This window comes from Nilaparvata lugens, chromosome 5 (genome assembly GCF_014356525.2).
Source record: "Nilaparvata lugens isolate BPH chromosome 5, ASM1435652v1, whole genome shotgun sequence".
Classification (NCBI taxonomy): Eukaryota; Metazoa; Arthropoda; class Insecta; order Hemiptera; family Delphacidae; genus Nilaparvata; species Nilaparvata lugens.
In genome coordinates this window covers 38,372,271-38,399,660 of record NC_052508.1, presented here as the reverse complement: position 1 = coordinate 38,399,660, position 27,390 = coordinate 38,372,271, and the positions used below count along the sequence as shown (strand labels likewise).

Below are 27,390 nucleotides of genomic sequence, written 5' to 3'. Positions count from 1 at the left end.
GACTGTAGCTAGTCCGCGTTGTAGCAATACTTCGCAATTATTAGATAACCTAGGGGGTGGAATAGGGTATCCTAATAAAACTTTCTACTCGTGATATTTTTCAAAGTTTCTCGATTTGTATATCATCAAGCTATCAAAATGAAAAAGTTTTTTCGAAAAAGATTGAGCATGAAAGTCTCTGCAATTAACATTTCAGTTTCCAGTAACATTTTCACCTTAAATTGGAAATAAGCTCGAAATTCGAGAAAATAAGATTATTCAATTGCAAACTGTTGGCAACTGTTGATTCTATTTAATCATTCACTATGAAGAGATACCAGACTTCGTGTGTCTGCAGCGCGATTGTCCTGTCGCCAGCTGGCTCAGATCTCTGTTTTATAAGTAGACTTGTTATACGCGGGAACACTAGCGTCAGGTGATCAATTTTCATAACGGCAAGGAAAGTTGTGTGAGTGCTCCACACCAGATTTTTATGATACAGACCTAAGAATTGAAATTTGAATCAGTGAAAAGATATTTCCACTTTCCATGACCGTAACATGATGTTTCCATGAGTCACATAAATTTCAAACACAGAAACTATTTATAAATATTTGTACTGCTTTTTGTCATTGTCTTTTTTTGTTATTGAAAGTCAATTCAATGTTATTTCAAAGCACAGGCAGCGGAAATGAGTAGTTCCTGCTTGACATACGACAATCTTTCAAACAAAAAGCTGATCACATTACTAAGCAAAAGTGTCGTATGTACATTACTGTACTATATTTTATAAGTTTTCACTACCGTATTTCAAAATCGAATAATATATAAAGTGAAACGTGGGACACTTGGGATATGTGTTCTACTTGAATGCATTGAATAAATCAACAATCAATGATTGGAATGTTATCGTCAGCAGAAACACTGCATCAAGGCAAACTTCAAGTGACGATTTCCCAAGCTTATGTTTTTGTAACTCACGGCACTCTTCCTAAAAACAGAACTACTGAACTGAAAAATGTTTTCCAACAAAAAATAATAACAAATCATGTTTGATATCAAGGTGACACGATTGTCGGCTGACAATACAATTTTACAAATGGAATGAGTGTTCACTCGTTTAGTGTGTAGTAAAATAAAACACAGATTATAATAACTAAATGAAATTATTTTTTCAAAACAGTACTAAAATACAAATTTGAGATATTTTTAAATTATTGGCTCAACTTGTATTGAGAGCAATTTATAACTCATTACTTACATAACTTACAACTGTAAGTAAAGTAACTCTAAATATAGGTGCCTCATTAGGGAAAACAATTTAAGGAAAAATAAAATATAAAGATTTCTATGAGGCAATAATTACAGCAGGAGGGTTATTTTGTTGACCAAAAACCACGAACCAGGGTTACTTCCCCATAAAGGTTAACCCTTACAAATGGTCAAGCTAACTGAGCTGAGATGGAACCAGCACTGGTTGGTCTTCCATCTTTCAATTAATCATGAGTCAGCTTTATTGCTGCAATATTTTACTTTTCTTTTGGACTTGAATTTTTCAAATATTTTTGACAGATTCAGAAAAACCCCAGTAAAGTAGCAAATTTGATAAGTGTAGTACTGATCTTAAACACTATTGTGTGCGTTATTACAAATGACCACTCCTTAAGACAAAGGTAATAGGGCAAGGAAAGTAAAAAGGGTTAAATTCCAAATTTTACAGTTAAGATACATATAATCGTTTCAATGGCACAGTCATCAAAAAATTCACAAATGATCTGAAATTTTGCAACCTATACCAACATTTAAATAAAACTTGAACAGCCAAACTTTACAAGAAAACAGGACTTAATCTTACAAAATACAGAACTTAACACCTACAGCTCCGAGCAAATTAGCGCGACCGCATGACCAAATATGATCATAACCTACAGGACAATCATAAAGAAATTTGGAAATAAACTGAACAAAATAAGGCAAATTTGCCTAAACCTATAAATCTGAGCCTAATCCTAACAAATAACTTCGACAAATGTTTTCCTTAATTCTCTCTAAATCAGCTTCATATTATACTATAATTTATCCTCCGACTTTTTCATATAACAATTAATAAATTTTTGACAAATAAACCTAATTGATTAACACAAAAGAAGAACATGCCGGCTGTATTTTGGTGTCACAGAGTTACAAAGAACAGAATGAGAATTTCAAGGATTAAATTATTAGAAGAATGGGTTGCTCAATTTTAGTAATGTCCCACTGAAGTCAAAAGTAAGAAAATCATTTAGAATTTGGTCACTCACCGCACACTATCCCCAATAGTATGGTCACAACACACATTTCTGCCTAGGATCCCGTCCTGCACTATTGAAAGCTGCCCACTTACTGACCAAGAGCCCACCGAAATTTCCCACAGGTTGTGGAAAACTCTTGGCAACCTGGTCCGTAAGCTGGCACTCTCAAACGATTCACCAGGGAATTATTAATTGAAAAGAAAATTAATTTTCCTTCCGAGTGACAATTACACCGAGGAAATGTTATGGATGGCACACAGAAAGCCGACACCGACTGCTGAGGCAGCCGATGTCGTTCAAAGTACAACCGGCTATTGTTCTAATTACAATAAACTGTACCTCTAATCTTCTGAAGAGATTAAATCTAAATTGTCACTCACACTCTCACATCTTCATAAAGATGTGTGGAATAAGATTATTCATGAAGGCAATATGAAAAAAAGGTGTGTCATCATGGAAAAATCCAAGATGGCGGCCAAAAATCTGATTTCAAGAGTTTGAAATCTGATTTCACAGCTGCGATATGGCATTGTTGCCTAGGGAGCATCAGCGCAGGTACACATGGACAGAGTTCTACGAAGTCAGAAAAAAGCCTTACGAACCATCCTAAGACGAGAAGCACTGGAGCATTGTAGACCATTATTTTTCGAAAACAAACTGCTTACAGTGGTCTCAATCTACATACTTGAAACCATAACCCTTGCCATAGACTCAAGTCCGAATCTCAGAAATAGCCAACACACGCATAACACAAGAAGCAAGCTGAACATTGACCTTCCGCAACACAAGCTCGGCAAATTCAAGAGCATACCCACCTATGCAGGTTCACATTTCTTCAACTATTTACCTGACAGCCTAAATACTTTGAGGGATTCACGGACAACATTCCACAGAAAGCTGAAAAAATACCTCATTGCAAGACCGAACTATGCAGTGATCGAATTTAGTGAGGAGCATACGTACCACCACCTTAGAAGTATAGTTCTAGATACTCAATACACCTTCTTGACGACTCTGACAGAGGAGACCATCCATTGACGATTCCCCGATCCCAGGACCGTGAGGAAGACATTAGAAGTAAGAAGTTATATTAACCATAGTAATAGTTGTTGGAATAAGATAAATCTTTCGTATATTGTAGTATGATTATTTTGGAGCTTCCAGATGGCTCAATTGATCCGATATCCACGACATTATAAGAATTACAGACGATTTCTTGAAAATCGACATATTTTTGCCGCCATATGTTTTTTTATGATGACAAATTTTTGAGATTGCCATCATAGGGGAACAGAAGTTGGCCGAGGATTCAACTTATGCAGTCTCTGGTGGTCAAAATATGAAATACACCTAGGATTATCTATCCTTGTTTACAATGGCAGAGATAGAACATTAGTGAATAGAACTAATTTTAATTACATAAGATGTGATTATTGAATGCGAGACTCTAATTTTAGAAAAATAAGAACCTTTTAGAATGTGGTGATGTATTCAATATTGTTGAAAGGGAGGAGGTGGAAGGTTATAGGATAGTGATTAGACAAACGTCTGCGTCGTCTGCATAATTTACTGTACAGATCAAAAACAAAATGAATAATAATAATATAGACGTGGTCGTTCATGATGTTTTATAATAATAAAATACTTACTCCATACCCAATTTACATACTCTCTGATGGAATTAAAATGAGCTCCTCTCGTTTTATGGGGTAAGTAATTATAAGTTTCATGAATCAGGTTTGATTTCATGTGAGATAGCCCACTAATAAGCATTACGGTATTCCTCTATAGAATTCCAATTGCCTGTTAAATAGAAAGTGACAAGTCCATACATGTTTTATGATTATTCGAATGAAAAATTATAAATAATTCAATCCTAACATACAAGGTGTAGTATTAGTATATAGCCTATCACGAAGACAATAATTGTATGACCTTATCTTGGACCTATACTGCAATGAAATGTTGCTGCTAGTTCATTTTGCCTATCTATATAATAAGAGAGAGTAGGGTTGTGTTTGTTCGTGTGTTCGTTTGTTCGCATCAAAACATGTCAACTTGTGGATTGCATAACGGAAAAACGGGAATGATTTCGATCTCCAAATTTTGCACATAGATTCTAAAAATATCGATCTCGTGCACCTGGAAGCCCAAATTTTAATTTTCCTTCTAGATTTTTCAGAATTAATGTTTGAATTTCATTAATGGTACATTCGATTTCATTGAAAAATCACCAAATCATATGGTCGAAATTAAAAAAGGAACATCTGTTTCAATATAGCTTTCTACCTAAAAAACATAGTTTTGAAACTTCGTTTTCCTGATGCAATGTTTAGGCCTACACGTGGCATGGATTATTAATTTTTCAGCTAGAACAATTTTTGAGACAAATGCTAAATAAACGTCTACAGTTTCATCAATGCTGTATCGGAAATATGAAAACGCATGCAGTTAATATGTCTTTCAATGAAGGTGTTGTTATTTACATAAAGAAATTATATTTCGCGCTGTCGGCGTTTCTCCTGCTCCCCTATGGATAATCTCTTTCTACACATTATTACAAAGAGATTGATACCATTCCCAAGTCTGTGCCTCCAAGGAGTCATGAGTTACACGGTTTTCTAATTGTTGGGATTGGCATTTGGTGGAAAAAGCATGTTTTCCGCTACAAACAGTACTTTTCTCTCTTTTTCCGATGACGCTCCAGCCGTGGAATATGAACTTAAAGCCTCCAACCAGATGTCATTTTGAAGCTTTGGAAATATACTAGAACACTGTACCAATAACACTAGTGTATGTCCACTGCGAATATACAGGGTGCGGCAGCCAATCGGGCGATTTTAAAATAAGTGTGAAAAATTGATGATGTTGTTTTAAAAAAATGTATTAATACCATAATAATGTACATAGAAAAGCATTTATATTTCACTAAACTAATTCAATGTTTGAAAATGACGTCGGCAAGGTGACGTCCTTCTCTCATCAGGCATTCGTCAAGCCGCCGATGAAAACTTTTCATAACGTCCCGTAACATTTGCTGTGGTATTCGTGCAATCTCTTGACGAATATTTTGTTTCAGTTCATCCAACGTCGTCGGCCGTTGCTCGTAGACTTTACTCTTGAGGTAGCCCCACAGAAAAAAGTCACAGGCCGACAGATCGGGCGAACGTGCGGGGCATGGAATCGTCCCGTTTCGAGAGATTAAACGATTAGGAAAAACGCCGTTCAGAAGATGCATACTCACTCGGGCTGTATGACTTGTTGCTCCGTCTTGTTGAAATAATGTTTCATTGTTCATCCCGTACTTGCGTAGTTGAGGAAAGAAAATTGTGCGTAACATTTCTGAATACCGCTCAGCATTAACAGTCACAGTTTCTCCGTGTTCATTTTCGAAAAAAAATGGTCCGATAATGCCTGATGAAGACATGGCACACCAGACAGTAACCTTACATGAATGAAGAGGTTGCTGATGGAGTTGACGAGGGTTGGTGTCACTCCAGTAACGGAAATTTTGTTTGTTAACATACCCAGACAGGTGAAAGTGTGCCTCGTCACTCATCCACAAATTATGCACGATGTCTTCATTTTCTTGAATCATAACCAAAAAACGTTCACAAAAACACCGGCGGGCTGCGAAATCATTCTCATTAAGAGCTTGAACAACTTGCAGTTTATACGGATGATTGTGCAAATCTAACTTTAAAACTCGTCGAACTGTCCTGTCAGAGAGTTGGAGTGCGACGCTGTGACGGCGAGCGGAACGACGAGGGCTTCTTCCAACTGCAACTCGCACACGTTCGATATTTTCAGGAGTCCGGGCTGATCTCCTACCACCACCTCTTCTTCTGTTTGTTGATGCAGTGGCTTCAAAATTTGCAACACACAACTTTATTGCATGTGGTTGTATTCGCGATGTATCGCGAATTGTGTTCGAAAACGGCGCTGGGCAGCTGCATAACTACGGGTTTCGTAATAAGCCTTTACGGCGAACGCACGTTGTGGGTTAGTCCAACCGTCCATTGTTACTGAAATGCTTTAAACCAGGGAACGTGTTCGTGGCCTTGTCTACCCCCACCTTTCCATTACCAGCCCACACTACCCCCTCCATAATCGCCCGATTCGCTGCCGCACCCAGTATTTACAGGGTGGAAAGTGAAATATTTTCCCCGAAAAATGTATGTTTCAAGTTTTTGAAGTTGAATAAATCATGAAAAGAGTGGTCGAAATGAGTCGATTCTCTCGAACATCATAATTTGATTAATTCTGAACACTTTGGTGGTGAAACCAATCCAATATCTCTCACAATAACTAAATAGCAAGCGATATAAAATTTCTGTCAATAATGACTGCCATCTTGAATTTTTCAATGATATCAAATATTTTCATTGTTTCCATCATCAATATTCTTATTCGGCTTGTTGTAACGAAGAGATTGAGACCATTTGTAAGTCTCTCTCTTGAAGTAGTCTTGAAAAAATAGATTTCATCATTTAGCATGTCACCTCATGTGTATGGAGAAACACACCAGAAACCGTGCAGGGTTTTCTTTGGAGGGAGCTGGAGAACTCATTTCTTGACGTACAGCGCATGAATATATATCGTTCCAAAGTAGAAAAAACGCTCTAAATTTCATAGATTTAAAATTTCTCTGTATCTCTTGCACGAGAACAGTTATAGTGGAATGAAATTTGAAAAACGTTTTTTGGGCTTTTGAAGGTTATAACTAAAACAATATGCGTTTTAGAGGAAAATTTTGTAGAACAAAAATTGTAGAGGAGGGGTTTTAAAATATTTTCGTCTGAAAAAACGGTTAAATATCTTGAACGGTTATTGAAATACAAGCGATATAGCAAAACCCTGAAAATTTTGGCGGCCATCTTGTTTCCGAGGAGTTTGCCTGTGATTTCGACTTATCATCATGATCCTTATTATGCTAGACCTAACGAAGAAATTGAGACATTTTCCACGGCTGTTACCCAAAAATGACCACGGAGTGCCTTATTTATGACATTTGCACCCGGACTATAAGTTACATTGAGATATTAATTGCATGCGATTAATAATCCACTCGACAGCTGATTTATTATAAATATCTCTATAGTCTGATTTTTACGGTAATATTGGCGTTCGAAGGAGACTCTTTTCCTTTTGTATTATCCTTAAAATGTAACATTTGAAGAAACCTTACACAGAGTATCCCACCAAGGTTGTAACAGCCGTTGACCATAGATTCTACTCGACATTTCTGACCAAAAATATTCAGAAAACTTTTTTCCTATCGACCTTAGTTTTCGAGATCTCGTTACGTTATCAATTTTTCGATATTTCCAGAATATGCCCACTTCTGGTCATTAAATACTCAATAACTCAAAAACTACTGGTCGAATTACAATTTCAAGGGTATTGTTGGAAAGAGAAAAACATTTAAAACAAGATTAATGTAATTTTATTTGTTTTTAGATATTTTGTAGTTTTTTATTATGGCTTAAACTTGAGGAAATGCTATTCTACAAATTCTAAGTCAAGCTTCAAACCGTTTTTGCTCTGGGTAATTATAGTGGTTTCAATATTTCAAAAACTTCTCCATTTCATAAGCTTTCGAATGAGTATGAATTCAAAAAGGTAAGTTCCATGATAAAGTGTTCAAAACTGCTAATATCTGGAATGAACACCTTAAGTGGTGATCTTAAGGGTGAAATCACCTGATTATTGCATTATTTTCTGTAGCATATAGCCTAAATCCTATATAAAATAATATTAATCATACACGTTTACAAGATCCAACAAAATGTATTCATGGAATAATAATTCAAAGTAGTAGAATGACAGAATTTAAAAAACTGATGGGAATCATGATAATCAAGTTACATATCATGCTAACTGCTTACAGGAATTCAAAATAGCCTCCATATTTCTGTTTATGCAACTTCTGCTGCCGTTCATAAAGCTTCGAGTTGCCCCGTCTCACATCGTTGGACCATGTCTTCATTACTTTAAGCGTCAATCGAATTCTGAGAATCAGTTCCTCCCTGGTCTCTACAGGTTCTCTGTAAACTTTACTTTTCACAACCCTCCAAAAGTAGAAGTCTATTGGAGTAAGATCAGGCGAGCGTGGTGGCCAACTTACGGGTCCACCTCGGCCAATCCACCGGCCAGCATAATATTGTTATCAAGCCACCCACGGACTTTTCTAGCATAAATGAGGGAGGCAGTCATCCAACTGGAGCCACATATTCTGCCTCAAATCGAGAGGCACGTCTTCCATCAATTCTTGAAGCTCCTTGACCAGAAAGTCCATAAAAACGTCACCATTTATTCTTGCAGGGAAAATGAAAGGTCCATGTATGTGTATTGTGGGAATTCATAGCACCAGTTCTTGTGAACGTACTTTTATTTGTGATCTGTCCATAAAATGTTTGAAACACAATCTTGTGCTTAGATCCAATGGCAAAACTGCATCCTTGAAATAGTATCAGGTTCATTCAACTCTTGAAGTGGGGTATTATCATGAAATGGTCGAAAGTTATTGTTCTTCAATATTCTTTGAACTACCATTCTTGAAACATCCAACATCCCAGCTGCCCGCCGGATGCTGGATCGAGGATTCTGCTCGAAATACTTTAGAATAAGATTCTCAAAAGCTTCAGAAATTGAGACGGGCCTCTCATACCTTGAAACTAATCCTAGACCCTTACCATCTGACCTCTGTCAATCTTAAAAACGTGTTATGTGATGGGTGTTTTCGGTCAGGAAAGCGTCTCCTGTATACTCTCTCTGCCTCTCTTGAATTGCATCCACACTCTCCTTACACCAATAACATGTTCAAGAACTCAATCAATGTAAATTTCATGATAATGAACGCGAACACTTTTCTACTAGACAAAGTTGATACATATTAATTATGCCGATTAACTGGAAAGCACACTGAAAACTATCTGAAAATAGGCTGAAACATACACTTGTTATTTTATTCAGGATTTATGGTACAGGAAATAATGTAAGTTATTGAAAAAGTCATATCATTGTAGAATGTTAAAATGTTGATTAAAACTTGTGAATATTGTCAGAGAGAAATCAGGTGATTTCACCCTTAAGATCGCCACTTCATGCTTGCTGTTTGTGAATTTCCTCATTTTGAAGGTGTTCATTCCAGATATTAGCAGTTTTGAACACTTTATCATTGATTTTACATTTTCGAATTTATACTCATTCGAAAGCTTATGAAATGGAGAAGTTTTTGAAATATTGAAACCACTATAATTACCTAGATAAAAATCGAGAAAAAAAGGTTTAAAATTTGACTTTAAATTTGAAGAATGGCATTTTTTCAAGTTAAAGCCCTAATAAAAAACTACAAAATATCTAACAACAAATAAAATTACATTAATCTTGTTTGAAATGTTTTTCTCTTTCTAACAATACCCTTGAAATTGAAATTCGACCAGTAGTTTCCGAGTTATTGAGTATTTAATAACCAGAAGTGGGCATATTCTGAAAATATAGAAAAATCTATATATCTCGAAAATTAAGGTCGATAGGAAAAAAGATTACTGAACATTTTTTGTCAAAATTTTCGAGTAGAATCTATGGTCAACGGCTGTTACAACCTTGGTGGGACACCCTGTGTCTACGCGAAATTCAAAAAGGAGCATACCTGTCAAATTTCATGAAAATCTATTGCCGCGTTTCACCGTAAATGCAGAACATACATTATAAACATATCAACATAAAGAGAAATGCAAAACCGTCCACTTGAATCTTAGACCTCTCTTCGCTCGGTCAATTATAAATTCAGTGTAACTTTGACAATTTATTTGAGGTTTCAGAAAGAAGCAATAAGTTTCGCGCAACATGATACATGAAGTTTTGAATCTCATCTGGAATATTCTCATTGAAAAATAATTGAATGCAGCATACAAGAGTCGAGAAGAGAACAATGAATTTGAACAGAATAGACTACATTGAGTCAGAAAAGTGTTCAAGAGTCAAAAGGAACAATTGAATGAAAAATTAAAGAATGTTGTAGGCTACTTACTTATAAACGATGGCAAATGTCGTGGGTTCACATTTGAAATATTTATCAAAAAGGCTGTCTGCTGCTTTCTTTATTGAATCCATATAAGCCTATGCAAAAACAAAATTGTATCATCAATTGGCAAATTATACTCGTATATAATATAATTTATGAACCAGCTAGACAATTATATTTGCTACAAATATGTCTATGGATTGCATTTTCTCAATTGGTTTTTTAATGTAGGCTATGACATAAACGAAATGTATGTTGCTATAGGCTAAATCACGATATAATTACAGAATTATTATTGATATTCTGTATTCCATATTCAATAATAGTTTTATAATGCATTCATAAAGAAGAAAGATCTAGAATCGAAATCATTTTTACACAAAATCTTTACAAACACAACATACACTTCAAACGATTAACCATACTATGTCCATACTATATCCATACTAATTTCAAAACAGTTTCACCGTGGGCGGTCTGCCTAATTGTGTTGTGTTAACCAAACATTCAACAATCGATTGCCAAAAGTATAACATGTAGTATTAAAATACATTATATATCTCATTAAAAATATGAGCACAGCTACAGTATACAATAGGAAGGCCTTAGCAGTTCAAATCAATTCTTCAATAGCTATATTATAATATTCATAGACTAAATAATATTATTAAAAAAATATTATGATAATATTGATAATGTAATTTTAATAAATAGACCTATACAGAAATATTCACAAAGGAAGTGGCTTCCAGTGAACAGACAATACATTACAACAAATGTGACTAATACAATACTTCACATAACACAAATCTACCTTGCAAGTGACTTCCACAGGCAAGAGTCTGATTAAATATCTTGTCTTCTGTGTCTTTGTTGATGCTACATCTTCCATGATTGTGGCAGCAAGTTTCACAGGATCTGGAATCTACAGAACAGAGATTAACAAATTTACACACTACACTTTTGAGTAATCCACAGCACCAAACATTTGTTATGAATATTGAATCACACTGAACAAAATCAAATTAGATCTTAGTAAATTTATTGGAAGCGGCGCATAATATATCTTTGAAAAACTTTGAAATGAACTTCATTTTCCAAAAAACATTACAAACAAAGAAACTAAAAACAATAAGGGAACTTACTTATTGCATTGGCATGCATATAACAAGTTGATGTTAAATGTAGCTATATATTTATAATTTATTAGAAAGAAAGTTACATTGCTGCTAGAATAATTACTATGCATATTATAAATAATTAGAGGTAATATTTGAGAGAAAATGATACCTGCATAGGTTTGAAGCCTGTGCGCAGGTATTTATTTAACAAAAACACAAAGAAAATTTATTACAAACGAGTTGATAATTATAGCTAACATACTTGAGAAAATAAAAGTGGAAACTTTCCAGAAATGAGGTGAAAGAGAGTATATAAAGAAGAAAGCAAGATATGAATAAAACGAGCATTAAGTTCACATAATTATTAAAAAATGGCCACATAATTATTTTATAGTTATGCTTATGGTACCTGATGGTTTTGCAATTACCAACGATGACTGTGATTATATTTATTCAAGTATTTATATTATATTAAGTATAATATACTATACTATTTTATTATTATAGTGGTCGACTTTGTCTTTAATATCAGTTTGTCTTTAAAAGATAGTAATTCAGTAATTCAAAGTTTTCAATCAATCTATGAACTTGCTTGATAGATTTAGTCAGCAAATATTAATTACAACAATTCTTACCTTAAGAATTTTGTAGGCCTATAAGTACGCTACAGCTTATCAGGTTTGATAATCCTGACCAAATTATACTCCATGGCTAAGAATTTAGATGCATTCCTAATAGATTGCCCTAAAATGAACTTGATCATTTGTTTCACATAATGAGTTTTTGACGAAATGGATTACTACAACAGTGATGCTGTCGGGAGAGCATAAATTTGAATGTAGATTTGATTTTCCTAAACAGGATACTAGTCCAGTCACTATATTATACATTGGTGCTTGCAATACATATTCTAGTTCTGATTTCTTTATATATCATTTGGATACATAAGAGAAGTCCAGAACCAATTTCTTCATGCAATATTTCTTTGTGCTAAAGACAGGGTGGCCCAAAAACCTCGTATTTTTGGTTCATTTTCCAGTTTTCAGCTATTTCCGTCAAATCCGTTAATCGGACAGAAATAGTTGCTCTGGCCTTTTTTTAAGATTAAAAAAATCGAATTAAATAAGATCATTCGGAACTCTCTATCTCTAATGAGTACTGAATTATGATTTTTTCGAAAATGAGTGAAATTTGTAGGAAAAATCATGTTTGATGAATTTTAGTTTTTAATCAACAATATCTTCCGAATGTTACCATTTAGATGTATAATTCGAAATCCCTCTGAGCTTATATTTTTTGCTCTACAATCTGAGATCAGTTAGAGCGCTCTATATCATATAGATTTCCAGGTACACCTGACAACAATGCTCCTTGTATTGTGAAAAAACACCTAACTTTTAGGTTCAAACATCATCACCAACTAAATTGTCGTCACATTGTCGGCCATTTTCTATATTCAAAGCTGCATATCTTGTGAAATACTTCAGGTAAAATTTCCAATTCTTGTGAGGATGTAAAAATGTTCCTCCTCTTCCCACTCCAGTAAATAATACTTTCTATTCCAATACCATTCAAAAGTTATAGGACATTTTAAAATTGGCGTTTTTAGTTTTTTTCGTGATTCTACTGTTAAGAGCTTCAAAGACGAGTCTGATACATCATAGAAACTCACGATTGATTCCAAATTGTAGATAAATTCATCCTCTACGAGCCCAGCTGCCTAAAATTCATCTTGAATCACATTTGCCTATCATAGAATTGCCAAGACCGTTATTATGAGGAAAATATCTATTTCTGGATTTTTTATTATTTCCGGATCGAATCATACTTCACAAACATATTCTTTGATGAATCGTTTACAGTAAATGAAAGAGAAGATTCTATTGTACATTTCAAGATCATGAAATGTTTTTTATCATAACGTAACCCGTTACATAGCTTTGAATATAGAAATAGGTCATTTTTCAGTATATTGAAATACGGGTTGATAAACTCTCAACAATAGTTTTTACATTTTTCGACCAAATTTCACTTATGATGCATGATTTTGAACCGCCTTGACGAGCTGAAAAGAATGAAGTGTAGTACGATGAGATACGTACTAGATAGACTTTGTGATCCGTACTAGATAGACTTTGTGTCAAAAGTTATGAGTGTTTAAAATTTTGATACTTGAGTTATCCTTAGGCGCGCCTCTTATCTGAGAAATACTGAAATGAAGTGCATCTAACGGGTCATTCTCATAGAACATAATCTCATGAGCTTATACATTGTGCGAAATATCAATGTGACGACAATTTAGTTGGTGATGATGGTTGAACCTAAAAATTAGATGTTTTTCACAATACAAGAAGCATTGTTGTCAGTGTACCTGGAAATCTATATGAGATAGAGCGCTTTACCTGATTTCAGATTGTAGAGCAAAATAATACGCCCAGAGGGATTTTGAATTATGTATCTAAATGGTAACAGTCGGAAGATATTGTTGATTAAAAACTAAAATTCATCAAAATTGATTTTTCCTTCAAATTTCACTCATTTTCGAAAAAATCATAAGTCAGTATTCATTAGAGATAGAGAGTTCCGAATGATCTCATTCAATTCGGAATTTTTTAATCTTGAAAAAAGGCGAGAGCAACTTTTTCTGTCCGATTAACGGATTTGGCGGAAATAGCTGAAAACTGGAAAATGAACCAAAAATACGTGGTTTTTGGGCCACTCTGTATCTAGCACAAGGAAATTTTGCATGAAGAAATTGGTTCTGAACTTCTCTTATGTATCCAAATCATATATAGAAAAATCAGAACTACAATATATATTGCAAGCACACCCTCTTTTTTATGTCTATATTGACTAGACTATACATCACGTTTCACTCGTCTACCATCAGCAGAAACCCCGAGTAGCTGAATAATTTTATTTTAATATTGACTTGAAAGTGTGACTACGTCATCTTAGTGTAATTTTCCTCTTCAAATCAAATATTAAAAATACAGGATGTTTACGAACTCTCTACCAGTACTTTGGGGTATTGTTCCTGGGTGAGAAACATATCTAAATATCATATTTTAACTGTCTGGAAGTCTTCAGTTACTCACACAGCGGCCATGTGTGAGATTTTACACAATCATTTATAACAAGAACAACTTACTAGTCAAAGCGTTTTTAGTAAATATAATTAACTATCGATTGGTACCTGGTTTTTCAAGATTGAACCAATATTAACTGAGATATGGCAGCTTCAGTGATAGGAAACCGCTGGGGGTTAGTTGCAGTGCAAGCCAAGGCATGCGGCTAGAGTCTGAAATATCTTTAAAATGATATGCAAAGCAGACGGAGACTGTTGCATTGTTGTGGCAGACTTTAGCCGCATGCATTGGCATGCACTGTAACTAACCCCCAGCGGTGTCCTATCACTAAAGCTGCCATATCTCAGTTAATATTGGTCCAATCTTAGAAAATCAATCGAAAGGTAATTAAATTTACTGAAAAAGTTATTCTTGTAAATTTATTTTAAAACCAACGGTTTCTGAGTTATTAAGGAAACCACATTTTAGATAGCCGCCATTTTGTTTAATGAATTTGAAAAATTATCATAATTTTTTTGTAGCTTTGTCTAGTTGTTATGAATGATTGTGCAAAGTTTCAATTTTGTATATTTAACCATTATTTGGAAGAAAAATAATAAGTGAAAAAAGCGAAATGGCCGCTGTGTGACTAACTGAAGACTTCCGGACAATTTGAAAATGATATTTAGATATGTTTTTTACTCAGGAACAATGCCCTAGAGTCTAGAGTATTGGTAGGGAGTTCGTAATCACCCTGTATATTATTGTAATATTGTGGATGAAGTAGAAAACCTCAAATCGAATGAATAAATATTTAAGCCTATATAAATGTCCAATATAGTATATTTCGCACCTAGAGCAGAAAATGAGATTTTTCCGGCTCGAAATCGGTTTTCAAGTCCGAGGCCGTAGGCCGAGGACTAGAAAAGATTGAGAGCCGGAACAATATTTTTGCCCATGGTGCGAACGATATTTTTCGCCACACTACAGGTATTACTGACAAAATAAATAAAGAATACTTGTTATCGTACCTATCTCTTGATTTCAGTGGTAGAAGATTTGCAGTCAGGATTTCAGATTCTTTTAAAATTTCACTTGGAATATCACGGGCGTCGTCATCTTCAAGCATTTTTGAAAATTTGGAATGTGCTAATCAACAATAAATAATTGGATAAAATTGAAAATTAGTGAAGCGAATGCTGAATTAGTTTGATTCGAAACTCGAACTGAAATCATGGCGACTTTGATGAAGAAAGTGGACACTCACCCGATCTAGTGGATGACTTATTAACTACAGACTTCCATGTTAGCGGCTAGAAAGAGTACATTTTCCGGTCTAGGCCGGAAAGGAACCCTTTCCTGACATCAGACGAGAGTCGTCTGCAAACAAGGTCTTTCAGATCTACGTAGGGACTGGAAAACAGCTGCTTTCTGTGCAGTGTGGCGAAATAGTTATTTGTGCAACTAGTGCGCAAAGTGACAGTTTACGCCCGAGCCATAGGTGAAGGCGGAATGGTTTCTTGAGTGCAGCAGAGGAACTTTGCACACATATTTCACATTTAATTTTTCCTACAGTTACCATTGAATATGAAAAGTGGGTAATTATGGATAAAATGATGGCTGTAATCCATCAATGTTTGTGTGTGTGATGCTGTTATTAATAACAGCCTTAATTCATTTAAAAATTAATAATCCAATTGAAATTGAAAATTCTCAGCCAAAGTTCTCATTTTTATTCATTCAAGAATCAGAAAAAAATACAGATAAAACAAAAAAATTGCATTCAAAATACATGCCAACAGCTGGTTTGGATGACTGCAAAATGGCTGAACCGACAAGCGCGCGACCTAGCGGGAAGAATCGTACCTAACTTCGTTCTTTCATCCAGCTAAAAACAGTATTCAGATATTCAGAATTATGATTAACTAGAATTACCGAAAAATACTATAAGTAAACTAAAAAAATATTTATAAAATAACATAGACAACAGAAAATATTTTATTGTAGTATATTCTAATGTTGTTTTATTAATTTTATTGACATGGATTTCGAACGGTAATTATTTAACCTGAAAATTCGAATTTCAAAATGTGTGTTTGCTACATTTCTCATTGCTTGGAGTTGAAATAATTATTACTGTCAATAGAAAATAAACATTATTTATTATTAAATGTTGAGAAGTTATTATTTAATTCTGGTTTAGATAAACATTATTCTTGTTTTGGATTTCTAGATTGGGATTTTATCATAAATGCAGGGTAGCCATCGAAATGATTCTCTTCTAAATCTAAGCACAGTCATTGTTACCAACTTAATTTTTGTTTTCGTGCACTAATCCTCCATATAACCCACCAACTATTTTGTGTTGCCATGTTGCAAATCTGGAGTGCAGAAAATTTTTTTCCTGCACTAGAGCGGAAAAGTGATTCTTTTCGTTCTGTAATCAGTGCAGGAATGGCCACTTTTCAAGGTAACTGTAGGAAAAATATATATTTATAAATAGGTAAAATACTTCAATTGAGTAGCTTGATATGCACAATTGATATTACATTGCAAGCATTGCATTAGACATTTGCCATTCTTGGTTAACATAGTTTAATTAGTTTTAAATCACTTTGGATAGATTCCTTCTGAATATTGTATTTCAAAGGCAGTATCATCAATATGATACAGTATCTTAAAGGTCAAATTTGGTTGCCTCTATTTTCTCAATTTATAAAATTACTCATAAAATATAGCACAACAACTTCAATACAGGAAGTTGTTCTGGTGTTTATTTATTCATTTATTTAATTGTATACAAATACAATTCAGGTAAAAACAACAGGCATTTTCCCAAAACTGCTTTAAACCTTAATTTGGAATATACAGTCTAGAGGTTATGTAAAAATGATAATTGACACACTTAACACATTAATTGACACGCTTAATTCACACACTATTTTGAGTCTAAAAAATGTATCTACTACAATTTTGAATTTATTAGATTTATTAATTTCAAAATACAAATCCAAACAAAATCTTCCTTCACAATCGCCAAAAATATTAAAAATTTTACTTGAATCCACAATTAATTATACTCATGCAAACATTAAAACATCTGTTGTTTTTTTTTTTTTTAATTGTACTAACCTTAGCTTTGATGAATACACAACAATTGGCACCGGACTCTACTACTTGGAATCGTCGCTCTCCACTCTTTGTCGATTTCTTTAGAGATTTGACTTCTCTCTCCAACTCATCTTCAATTTCTGCATCATTTTCAATAACATACTCATCATCAACCTGTGAAGAGAAATCATTGATTACCAGTATTTATCAGAATAATGTAAAGCTATATTATAAGATGAAGATTACTATATAATAATAAGTTATTATAGGTTTGTCTCAATTGTCCAATTTTATCAATATGCAATACAAATCTATTTTCAAATGCTACCTTAATGAACTTTGTTGGAGTGAATGAAGGCTAGTGGATAAAGTGATTGCGTAGCAGCCTGGCGGTCCCGGGTTTATACCCACCTACAACTAAAGTTTACAGGAAGGTCATTCTCATCTTTTCAGATGGCAATCCCAGTAGCAATACAAGAGGTGTTTGTCGTGACTTTATTATTATTTTATTGCTGCTGCATCGCCGTTGAACAGGTGAAACTGGATAGGCTGTGTCAAGTTGATTTAACCCCTTTTCTATACTCTTGTATTTTGCCGAACGAAATATCATAAGAATAATTTATTTGGTATACTTTGTAATATTACATTTTTTCTCAATAAAAATCGAATCTTCAATTTGATATTCAAAATATCAATAAAACTTGATAGTAAATATTGGTGTAATCGATATGTGGACTTAACATTTTACCAGGAATTTATCAGATATTCTAATGTTGAATAACCTACTGTAACAAAGTTATATTTCTGAATAAACACATAATTCTAAACAACATAAAGGTTAAATAAATTCAAAACCGTTTAAAAATAAAGTTTTATTGAGAATAATAAATGTAAATTGTAAAGTTGTATTCTTTATTAGTGAGGTTGGCAATTAATAATGTGTCTAGGCATCACCCGAAACCTTCAGGCGTTTCTCTCAAGAAAAGATGACTGCTGGTTAGGGTAAAAATGTTTTAGTCCTTTTGAAATGCTTCTATATAAGTGAAGTTTAAAATGTTTTAATTGAGATCTGAATAATTTTATTATGTTCTCAATTTGTTTAATTTTGAAAACCTGTAGCCAAATAGATGAGTTCAATATGAACAGATAAGTATTTTAGCTTCTAAAAATCTTTTGTTTAAGTATCAAATGGTTCTGTTCAGTAATTTTTGAGTTGTAAATTGCCCAAGTTTTATAAAAATTATAATTTGATTTGCTCTGAACTGGATTTATTATTCATAGGCATTAAATCCATTCATGATTTATCAAGATGTTAGTATAATTGGAACCAATGACTTTCCTTGGGTGATAGTTCAAACCTATTTGGACAAAATTGGTAGCACAGCAACTTACAAAAAACTATACACGGTACAGTGATATTAATTTATTACATGGCTATGAGTAAACCTACAGGTTTAGAACAGAGCAGTTGGCCATACAGTGGAGGTTGCTACAGCCTCCTAACAGCCCGGATATGGCGCCACCGTACTTATTTCTGTACCCCAAGATCAAGAAGCACATTAAGGGGACACAGATCGGAACTCTGAAAAACGTTCAAGATGCTATGATGAGGGCTCTAGACAGCATCAGGGTTGTCGACTTCCAGGGAGCGTTTGGGGATTGAAAAATCCAGTATCAGCGAGTTATCAACTCCAATGGGGATTACTTTAACGATTTCTAAAGAAAAATTGTACATATTTTGCCAATGTCCTTAGGTCAGCCTCGTTACTTATTATAGTTTGAGCGCTGTCTTGAGCATGCCATTGAACTAGCTGAAATAATTTATGGGTGGGGGTATAAAAATTCATCTCAGCTCGTGGTCCTTATTGCCTTGATGTTGTGGCAACCAATGATAATCCAGGCAGCTATAAATCAATAGATGTTAACCATTTAGTGGCTGATAATTGTACAGTGTTTGTTGATGTGGATTGTATCATACAGAGGAATTTTGTTAACCTCAGCAGGGCAGATCAATATACATTCACTGCCAGCAAATTTTCTTATGTTGGTGTAAAATTTTCAAACAAAATGTGCAAAAATCTTCTGCAAGTAATCCCTTTGAGTGAGTACACATTTTATGCATTCCACAAAGTATTAACTTACATCTATGATCGGTGTTGCCCAGCATTACCTTTCAAACCCAGCTATACTGAATCTAATCATCCTAGAAAAGCTAGTGAAGAGCAGTCTAAAAGCATAAATGTTTGGTGCACTCGAGAACTAGAACATATTAAATTGCTTGTCACCATACTTTACATGTACATAGATCAAATCCTTCATTTCTACATATACATGTGTGTGTGTGTGTGTGTGTGTGTGTGTGTGTGTGTGTGTGTGTGTGTGTGTGTGTGTGTGTGTGTGTTGTGTGTGTGTGTGTGTGTGTGTGTGCGTGCGTGTATGTGTGTGTGTGTGTGTGTGTGTGTATGTATGTCTGTGAACACGATAACTCCATTCCTAATTAACCAATTGACTTGAAATTTAAAACTTAAGGTCCTTTTACCATGAGGATCCGACAATGAGAAATTCAATAAAATTCAATAAAATTCAATTTAGGATTGCGAAAAACGGCGGATGATTACTGAAAAACCATGTTCTTCACGGTTTTCTCGAAAACGGCTCTAACGATTTTCTTCAAATTCATACCATGAGCCCTACTCATAAGCCCTAACTTCCGACATGAATCTCATTTCTGGGAAAATTGCAGGAGCTCCGTAATATTCTTGAGAAAAATGGCGGATGATTACTAAAAAACCATGTTTTTCACGGTTTTCTTGAAAACAGCTCTAACGATTTTCTTCAAATTCATACCATGGATAGCTGCTATTCATAAGCCCTATCAACTGACATGAGTCTTATTTCTTGGAAAATTGCAGGAGCTCCGTAATATTCTTGAGGAGAAATGGCAGATAATATTACTAAAAAACCATGTTTTTTACGATTTTCTCTAAAATGATTTGACCGATTTTTTCAAATTCATACCCTGTATAGTTATTTATCAGCTCTATCAACTGGCATGAGTCTTTTTCCTGGGAAACTAATGAGGGGTCCACTCCATCCTTGAGAAATGGACTTTGTAACCACATTCTCATGCATGAGTTACGTAGAGCAGTTTATAAAAAAAAAAACACATAGTCAAGATATTTCATCTGTAGAACAGCTGTTTTGACGACTTTTGAAAAAATAATTGAATTTCACAATTTACATGAAGGAAAAATTACTCTGAAAACAATTATATATACACATATACAGTAGTCTGATCGTAGTTTCAAATATGTTGCTGCCAATCGTCATTTTCTCCCCTTTAAGAATGAGGCTTACAGTTCAATGAGCAAGGAAAGTTGTATGAGTGTACCACACCAGATTTTTAAGATGGGTGATTGATCCTGAAGTCCTTGGAAGTTTCAGACTAGTGTCCATTGTGGCAGCCATTGGTAAAATCATTGAGGCGGCCACGATGTTCAGATGAGCTATCAATGGAGCGGGGATATGCGGGTCGACGGAAGGAGTCGACCAGCTCAGCTACACTCTCTTTGCTAGACAGCTTTCAGGGCAGAGCATGGGGCATGGCTATCTTAGGAACCTCAAGCTGACTGTTTCATTGATGGGAGCCAATTAAAGAGACAATCAGGAGCCTCATAGTGTACTACAAGGATAAGTGCTTGATTCTTTGTTATTCATAATTATAAATGATTTGATATAACACTATTCAAGTCTGTTGTTTGCAGACGACCATCATTGTTGGTCACAATAGTGGACGAATAGAAAGCGAAGGCAAGAGCTCAGCAACTTGTCTCAGTTGCAAGATACTTGTTTGTTACAAACAAGTTACTTTTCAATGAACAAAAAACACAAGAATTATTGTGAAATTTTGGCAGCACAAATCTCAAGTATTCAATTGTCCTCCTTGAATTTAGTATTGACTCAAAGTTAACATGGAAGCAACTAATTGTTTGGTTGTGTAAGATGTTGTCGAGAGTTTTATCTGTTCAGGAAACTAAGAGGGCTTTTGAGAATGGAGCTTTTGTTGTTCAATACCATGTAGTTTTTGCTAGTTGCATCCTGCATGTTATCCTGAGGTCATTTCCCACATAGCAGGGAGGGTTTGCAGCTTCAAAAGAAGGCATCATGTGTTATTAGATAGAGCAAGTATGATTCACATTCCCAACCCATTCTCCTTCATTTCTGTTTGTCTTCTCTGCTATATTGTCATTTTATATAGCTCCCTGTCATGAAAGGTTTAAAATGACGTGATCAGCTCATAATCTGAAAATATATTAATACCTACGAAATAAATAGCAAAGTAAGTCATCTAACAAGAGTTATCATTGCAGCATCATGGACTAAACATTTTAAATTATATTTATTAAAGAAAAAGTTGGGCCTATTAAGTTTTGTTGATTGAGAAAATAATTTAATTCAAAATAAAAAATTAAAATCAAAATTAAATTATTGTAAATGGAAAAAATTAAAAATGGTATAAAAACAAAGCATTTATATAGCCTATACAGAGTGTTTCAGAAGTAGTGTCGAACATTTAACAAGAGTGGAATGTGTGATTTTCTAACTACGAATCATTGTTTTTGTTTCCAAGGAGAATATAAAGAAGACTATAATGTAATTGTGAATAATGATGGAACTGTTGGAATTGATTGCTTGACTTGGGTTAATAATAATGTGAGAGTAAAAATTTATAATAAGTTTATTTGTCAAATGACAAGCCCTGGTGTAAATAAGCAGCTAGGTAACCATATTGTAGACTTTATTGCCTGTCCAGATACAAGATTATGTGAAACCTTTACCTCTGACTTGGCTAAAATGCATGGTATTACTTGTTTGGAAGCAACAATTTATAACTACAGCATTAGAAATAACTATAGCTCTAATCAATTTGACCCTATTCAAGATTGCTTGTCACTCTTAAATGACAGTAAGACTTATTTCCAAAATGCTCCTATATTTTCTGTATCCTTAGCTAAAATGTGGACTAAACTGACAAACAATTTGAAGAATAGCTGTTGTTTGGTTTTTAACAATCTCTTACAATATGTTTACTGGGGAAATAGCAATACCAAGAAATTGACTGGAGTACAATTAAATCTGCCTACCAATCCACAACAACGAAATAAAATAATATCCTATGTAATCTCTGCATTTAGCTTTAATCTACTACCCATTAATTATGTGGAAATTTTCGAGGATACAGACAACAAGGACAATATTAGTTTTATACAAAAGTGTTATATTAAGAGTGGTGAGACTTATTTCTCCAAGTCAACCACAGTTTTCTCTACCATATCCAAAGTAGTTGACCTAGATGAGTTGGGCCTTGTAGCAACAGGTAACTTGATACCACAAGTCTTAAGAAAACGAGCAAACATACGGTAACCTGTAAGCTTCTCCCATACCCTGTTAAAGAGATACAGCCCTTGTCTCCAATCACAATACTATCTACCAGAAAGCGTAAGCTAGAACTGGATGAGATTAATTTCAAACGTAGAAAAGTATAGTTTTTAGAGGCTACAGAGAGCATAAAGGAGCAGCACAAACAACTTCTAGAATTTGAGAAGGAGATTAAGAATTTAAGAGAGCAACTTGAGCTATATTTTTATTCACATTGGTGGAATTTTGAGCCTAGTGGGGTTTATAATGTGACTGCATTTTCTGTAAATAATAAGGGAAAATTTCCATATGTAGGTGTTTTAGGAGAAAAGGAAGGTTCGAAACATGTGTACATTGTGAAAGGGTATCACAAAAATGTTTTTCTAAATGCATACAACGCAATAGAAGACCTTAAGAAAGTGGGTTATTTTGTAATCCCATACAATGACCAAAAAGAAATTATTTGTCTACCAAGGGGAGAAATTATTTGTGAAATTACCACCAATGGCATGACAAGCTATAATGGTAACACATTTCCAAAAATACAAAATCTAAAATTTTTATCAGATGTATGGAAAAACTTGGAAGACACCCCATTCACACAGACAAAAGTGGAGCAATTCAACAACATTACTATGCTGGAAATTAAAGGGAAAGTAAAAATAGGACAGTGCAAAAGATTAGAAGAGTTACCAGAAGGTACAGAGTTGGTCATTATTGCAATAAAAGAAGTGTACAATAGAAACAAGATACAGTATATTTTACAGTTTGAGAGCCTAGAAGAATTGTATGTGTCTAACTATTGGTTAGAGGAGGAATTTGAGAGCTCTAACATTGATTTGAATTATAAAATTAGAATTAAGCTAGATGTTCTAAAGCATAACCCCAGTAGACATAAGGAAAGAGTTGTATTTTGTATTTAATTTAAGGTATTGTAAATAGTGGAAAATGTGAGCAGAGAAGGTTGTAATCCAATGTGACATCATCCAGGCTAAGAGCAGTGATTGGTGTGTGCTCATGTGAGAGGGATGTGGAGTGGGGGTCGCTGAAATTGCATCGCCGAAAGTAAAGTAAGGTGATTTCTTACCTATATGAAGTAGAGTATGGTATGTAGTACACTCGAATCTGACTCTGATGTAAATGATAATTTTGCTCGCATTACATCTGTTTATATAGCATGCGTTTCTCTCTCTGTTCCAGACTTGTGCGAGTGAGAGCCACACGTGCTAGAAGGTGGAAAAAATTCTCCCCTAGGACTCAGCATGGAGCAGTGCCTGCTGCTACTATATCCTCCAACATCGGTATTGCTATTACCCCAGTAAACATACTGGAGAAGATCATTATAGACCAGACAACAACTATTTTTCAAATTATCTGTCAGTTTTCTCCACATTTTAGCCAAGGACACAGAATAAATTGGAGCATTTTGGAAATAATTTCTACTATCATTCAAAAGTGACAAGCTATCTTGAATAGAGTCAAAGGTTTTGCTATTGTCTCTATTTGTTAAACTGTAGTTATAGATTGTAGCTTCCAAACGTGTAATACCATGCATTTTAGCCAAGTCAGAGGTAAAGGTTTCACATAATCTTGTATCTGGACAGGCAATAAAGTCTACAATATGGTTACCTAGCTGCTTATTTACACCAGGGCTTGTCATTTGACAAATAAACTTATTATAAATTTTTACTCTCACATTATTATTAACCCAAGTCAAGCAATCAATTCCAACAGTTCCATCATTATTCACAATTACATTATAGTCTTCTTTATATTCTCCTTGAAAGCAGAAATGATGATTTGTAGTTAGAAAGTCACACATCCCATTCTTGTTGAATATTCCAGCGAAGTCCTGTGTTATGTCCAAGTCTAGTAGATAGAAGTGCTCCTTCCTCAGCTGCTCCAATAATCTCGGTAGTTCTTCTATCAATGTATCAATTGGGACATATGCAAGCTCCACTTTGTAAGGTATCCCTACTGGTTGCTGGTATTTTTGTTTCACCTCGTTGTCATCATCTTTGCCAAGCACTTGTATAATCTTTTGAGACATATCACTTCCACTGTCCAATAGGTAAGGCAGCTTTGCTTTGACTCCATGTTTAGCTGACACCATATTAGAGAATTTGCCTCTTAAATAAAAGTTGAATGCACTACATATATCCTTTTTTAGAATGAAGCGTCTCTTAGGGTATGTTTATGTCGGAGCTGCGATTAGTGATAGAAGCTGCGATTCTAGCAATGCATAGATAATACCAACGTGCTTTCTAATAGGCCTGTTTATGTCGGAGCTGCAATGAAAATCAATCTTGGGTCCTGACCATCAATAAGAGCATCGATAATGGCTCGGTTCATTTTCGAAGCTAGTATCGAGGCTAGTATCGAGTTGTAGAATACAAAGTACAAACTTGGACCAATATTTTTTCATGATTTGGGTTGATTTATATGTGCAGTTTCGTAAGCAAGTGACATTTTCTTTACTTTATTAAACTATTCCTTATTCAATTACAAAACTATATCTTATTGTCAATGATAATAATAAAACATATTATAGACCTTGATGTATGCATTTCAAGAATAAATTCAATTGTTTCTATTTTATCAAAGAATATAACTTTCTTGTATAAACTTTCTTGTACCTTAATGTTAGCATTAATCGCTCCTCTGCCATGATAGGATTTATGTGATAATTATTCTAGTCCTTTTGGAGATTATTGGAAACTTGTCAAAATGTAGTCGAAAGTTTCTATTTCCATTCTCATATAGTTAAAAAAAAATTTTGGATGCTGTCTTAAATCTTTATACAAATGATGATACTCCCCAAATACATTCTTCTCCACATTGATAGGATGTGCATAATATTACGTTCTCTACAACCTAGTAAGTAATGCTTTACTGTATTCGATGCAAAAATAAAATCTTCATCAGAATCACTCATTATAGCATACACAAATTGGTTTTTCAATACATGAACTCACAAATCAAGCTTTAAGCACGACTGTCGGCATGAACAGTCGATAGAAGCTGAGCGCTACTCCCTACTAGCATCGCTTCTCTCATCGTTGCTAGGATCGTTTATCACAGCTCCGACATAAACGTGCCTCACAATCATCCAAAGCACAGATTTTCACAAGCATTATATTGTTACAAAAATGTTCTGTAATAGGCACAAGATTTGAGTCATCCTGCACAAACAGTTCTTCCCCAGCAGTGTAATCAATATTTCCAATGTCTGTTACAAGGTTGTCATCGCACAAGTTTTCTGTCAACAGCCACAAACCAAACCGCTCATTGGTAGGCTTGATTTTATTACCACAGAGCATAGCCACATTAAACACCTTAGAAGTATCCATGTTTACTGAACCGTTGACAATATCAAACTGAACGAATGCAGATCAATGCAGTGGTATTTATAGTAAGAAAGTTGAGAAATGACGTCATACAGACTTATTGGAACAAGATTTGGATGCTGTCAAAGACTGGTCATGTGACATGAGGTGGTAGAGTGGGGGTCGTTGAAACAGCCTTCATTGAAAGCATAGCAAGGTGATTTCTTACCTATGTGATGAACTTTGGAAATGCTTGTACAATATTGCAGATAAAAAATGTAAAAGAACTTAGATCATTGACCTCTCTGTAGAGATATGGATTCACTTTAATCTGACAGTATAGCATTAGATGAAGAGAGAGAAAGATAGGGAATTTCTCAATTCACTTTAATCTGACAGTATAGCAATAGATTATTAAGCAATAGATGTAGAGAGAGAGAGAGAGAGAGAGAGAGAGAGGAGAGAGAGAGAGAGAGAGAGAGAGAGAGAGATAGGGAATTTCTCAATTCACTTTAATCTATACGAGCAAAAAAAAACTGTCTAAAGTCTCAGAATGTAACTACTCTTAGGTTAGAAAAAAGCTTAGGTTAGGAAAAGCTTAGATCGGGAAAAATCTAAGGTTAGGAAAAGCTAAGATTGGGAAAAGCTTAGGTTAGGAAAAACTTAGGTTAGGGGAAGCTACGTTTTAGAAAAGCTTAGGTTAGGGGGAGCTTAGTTTAGGAAAAGCTTAGATTAGGAGAAATCTAAGGTTAGGAAAAGCTTAGGTTAGGAAAAAAGGGTAAGATTGGGAAAAGCTTAGGTTAGGGAAAGCTTGGGTTAGGAAAAGCTTACATTGGGAAAAAGCATAGGTTAGGAAAAGCTTGATTTGATTCAATTATTTTTACAATCTTTTAAAGCTTCTGAATTGCATTGGAAGATGAATAAAATGTGATCTTCAATATCGGTCTGCACTATGCCTATAGAAACATATTTAACTCTTCTAAAGCTAAAATACTACATTTTCTTGTATTTTTTCCAAATATCTTAATGATCTATAAAATTTTCTAA

General features: G+C 34.5%; 1 protein-coding gene across 4 annotated transcripts in view; it reads right to left on the bottom strand.

Annotated features, from left to right (window-relative positions):
• The window catches only part of LOC111051587 (THUMP domain-containing protein 1), a 51,337-nt gene that overhangs the window by 20,361 nt on the left and 3,586 nt on the right, over nucleotides 1-27,390 (bottom strand). For all 4 annotated transcript variants that reach the window (XM_022338122.2, XM_039428308.1, XM_039428310.1 and 1 more), the window contains exons 2-4: nucleotides 17,621-17,773; nucleotides 11,114-11,224; nucleotides 10,306-10,394 (exon numbers count right to left, since the gene is read on the bottom strand). In XM_022338122.2, the coding sequence (XP_022193814.1) occupies nucleotides 10,306-10,394; nucleotides 11,114-11,224; nucleotides 17,621-17,773 (353 nt within the window). The remainder of the gene's footprint in view (nucleotides 1-10,305; nucleotides 10,395-11,113; nucleotides 11,225-17,620; nucleotides 17,774-27,390) is intronic.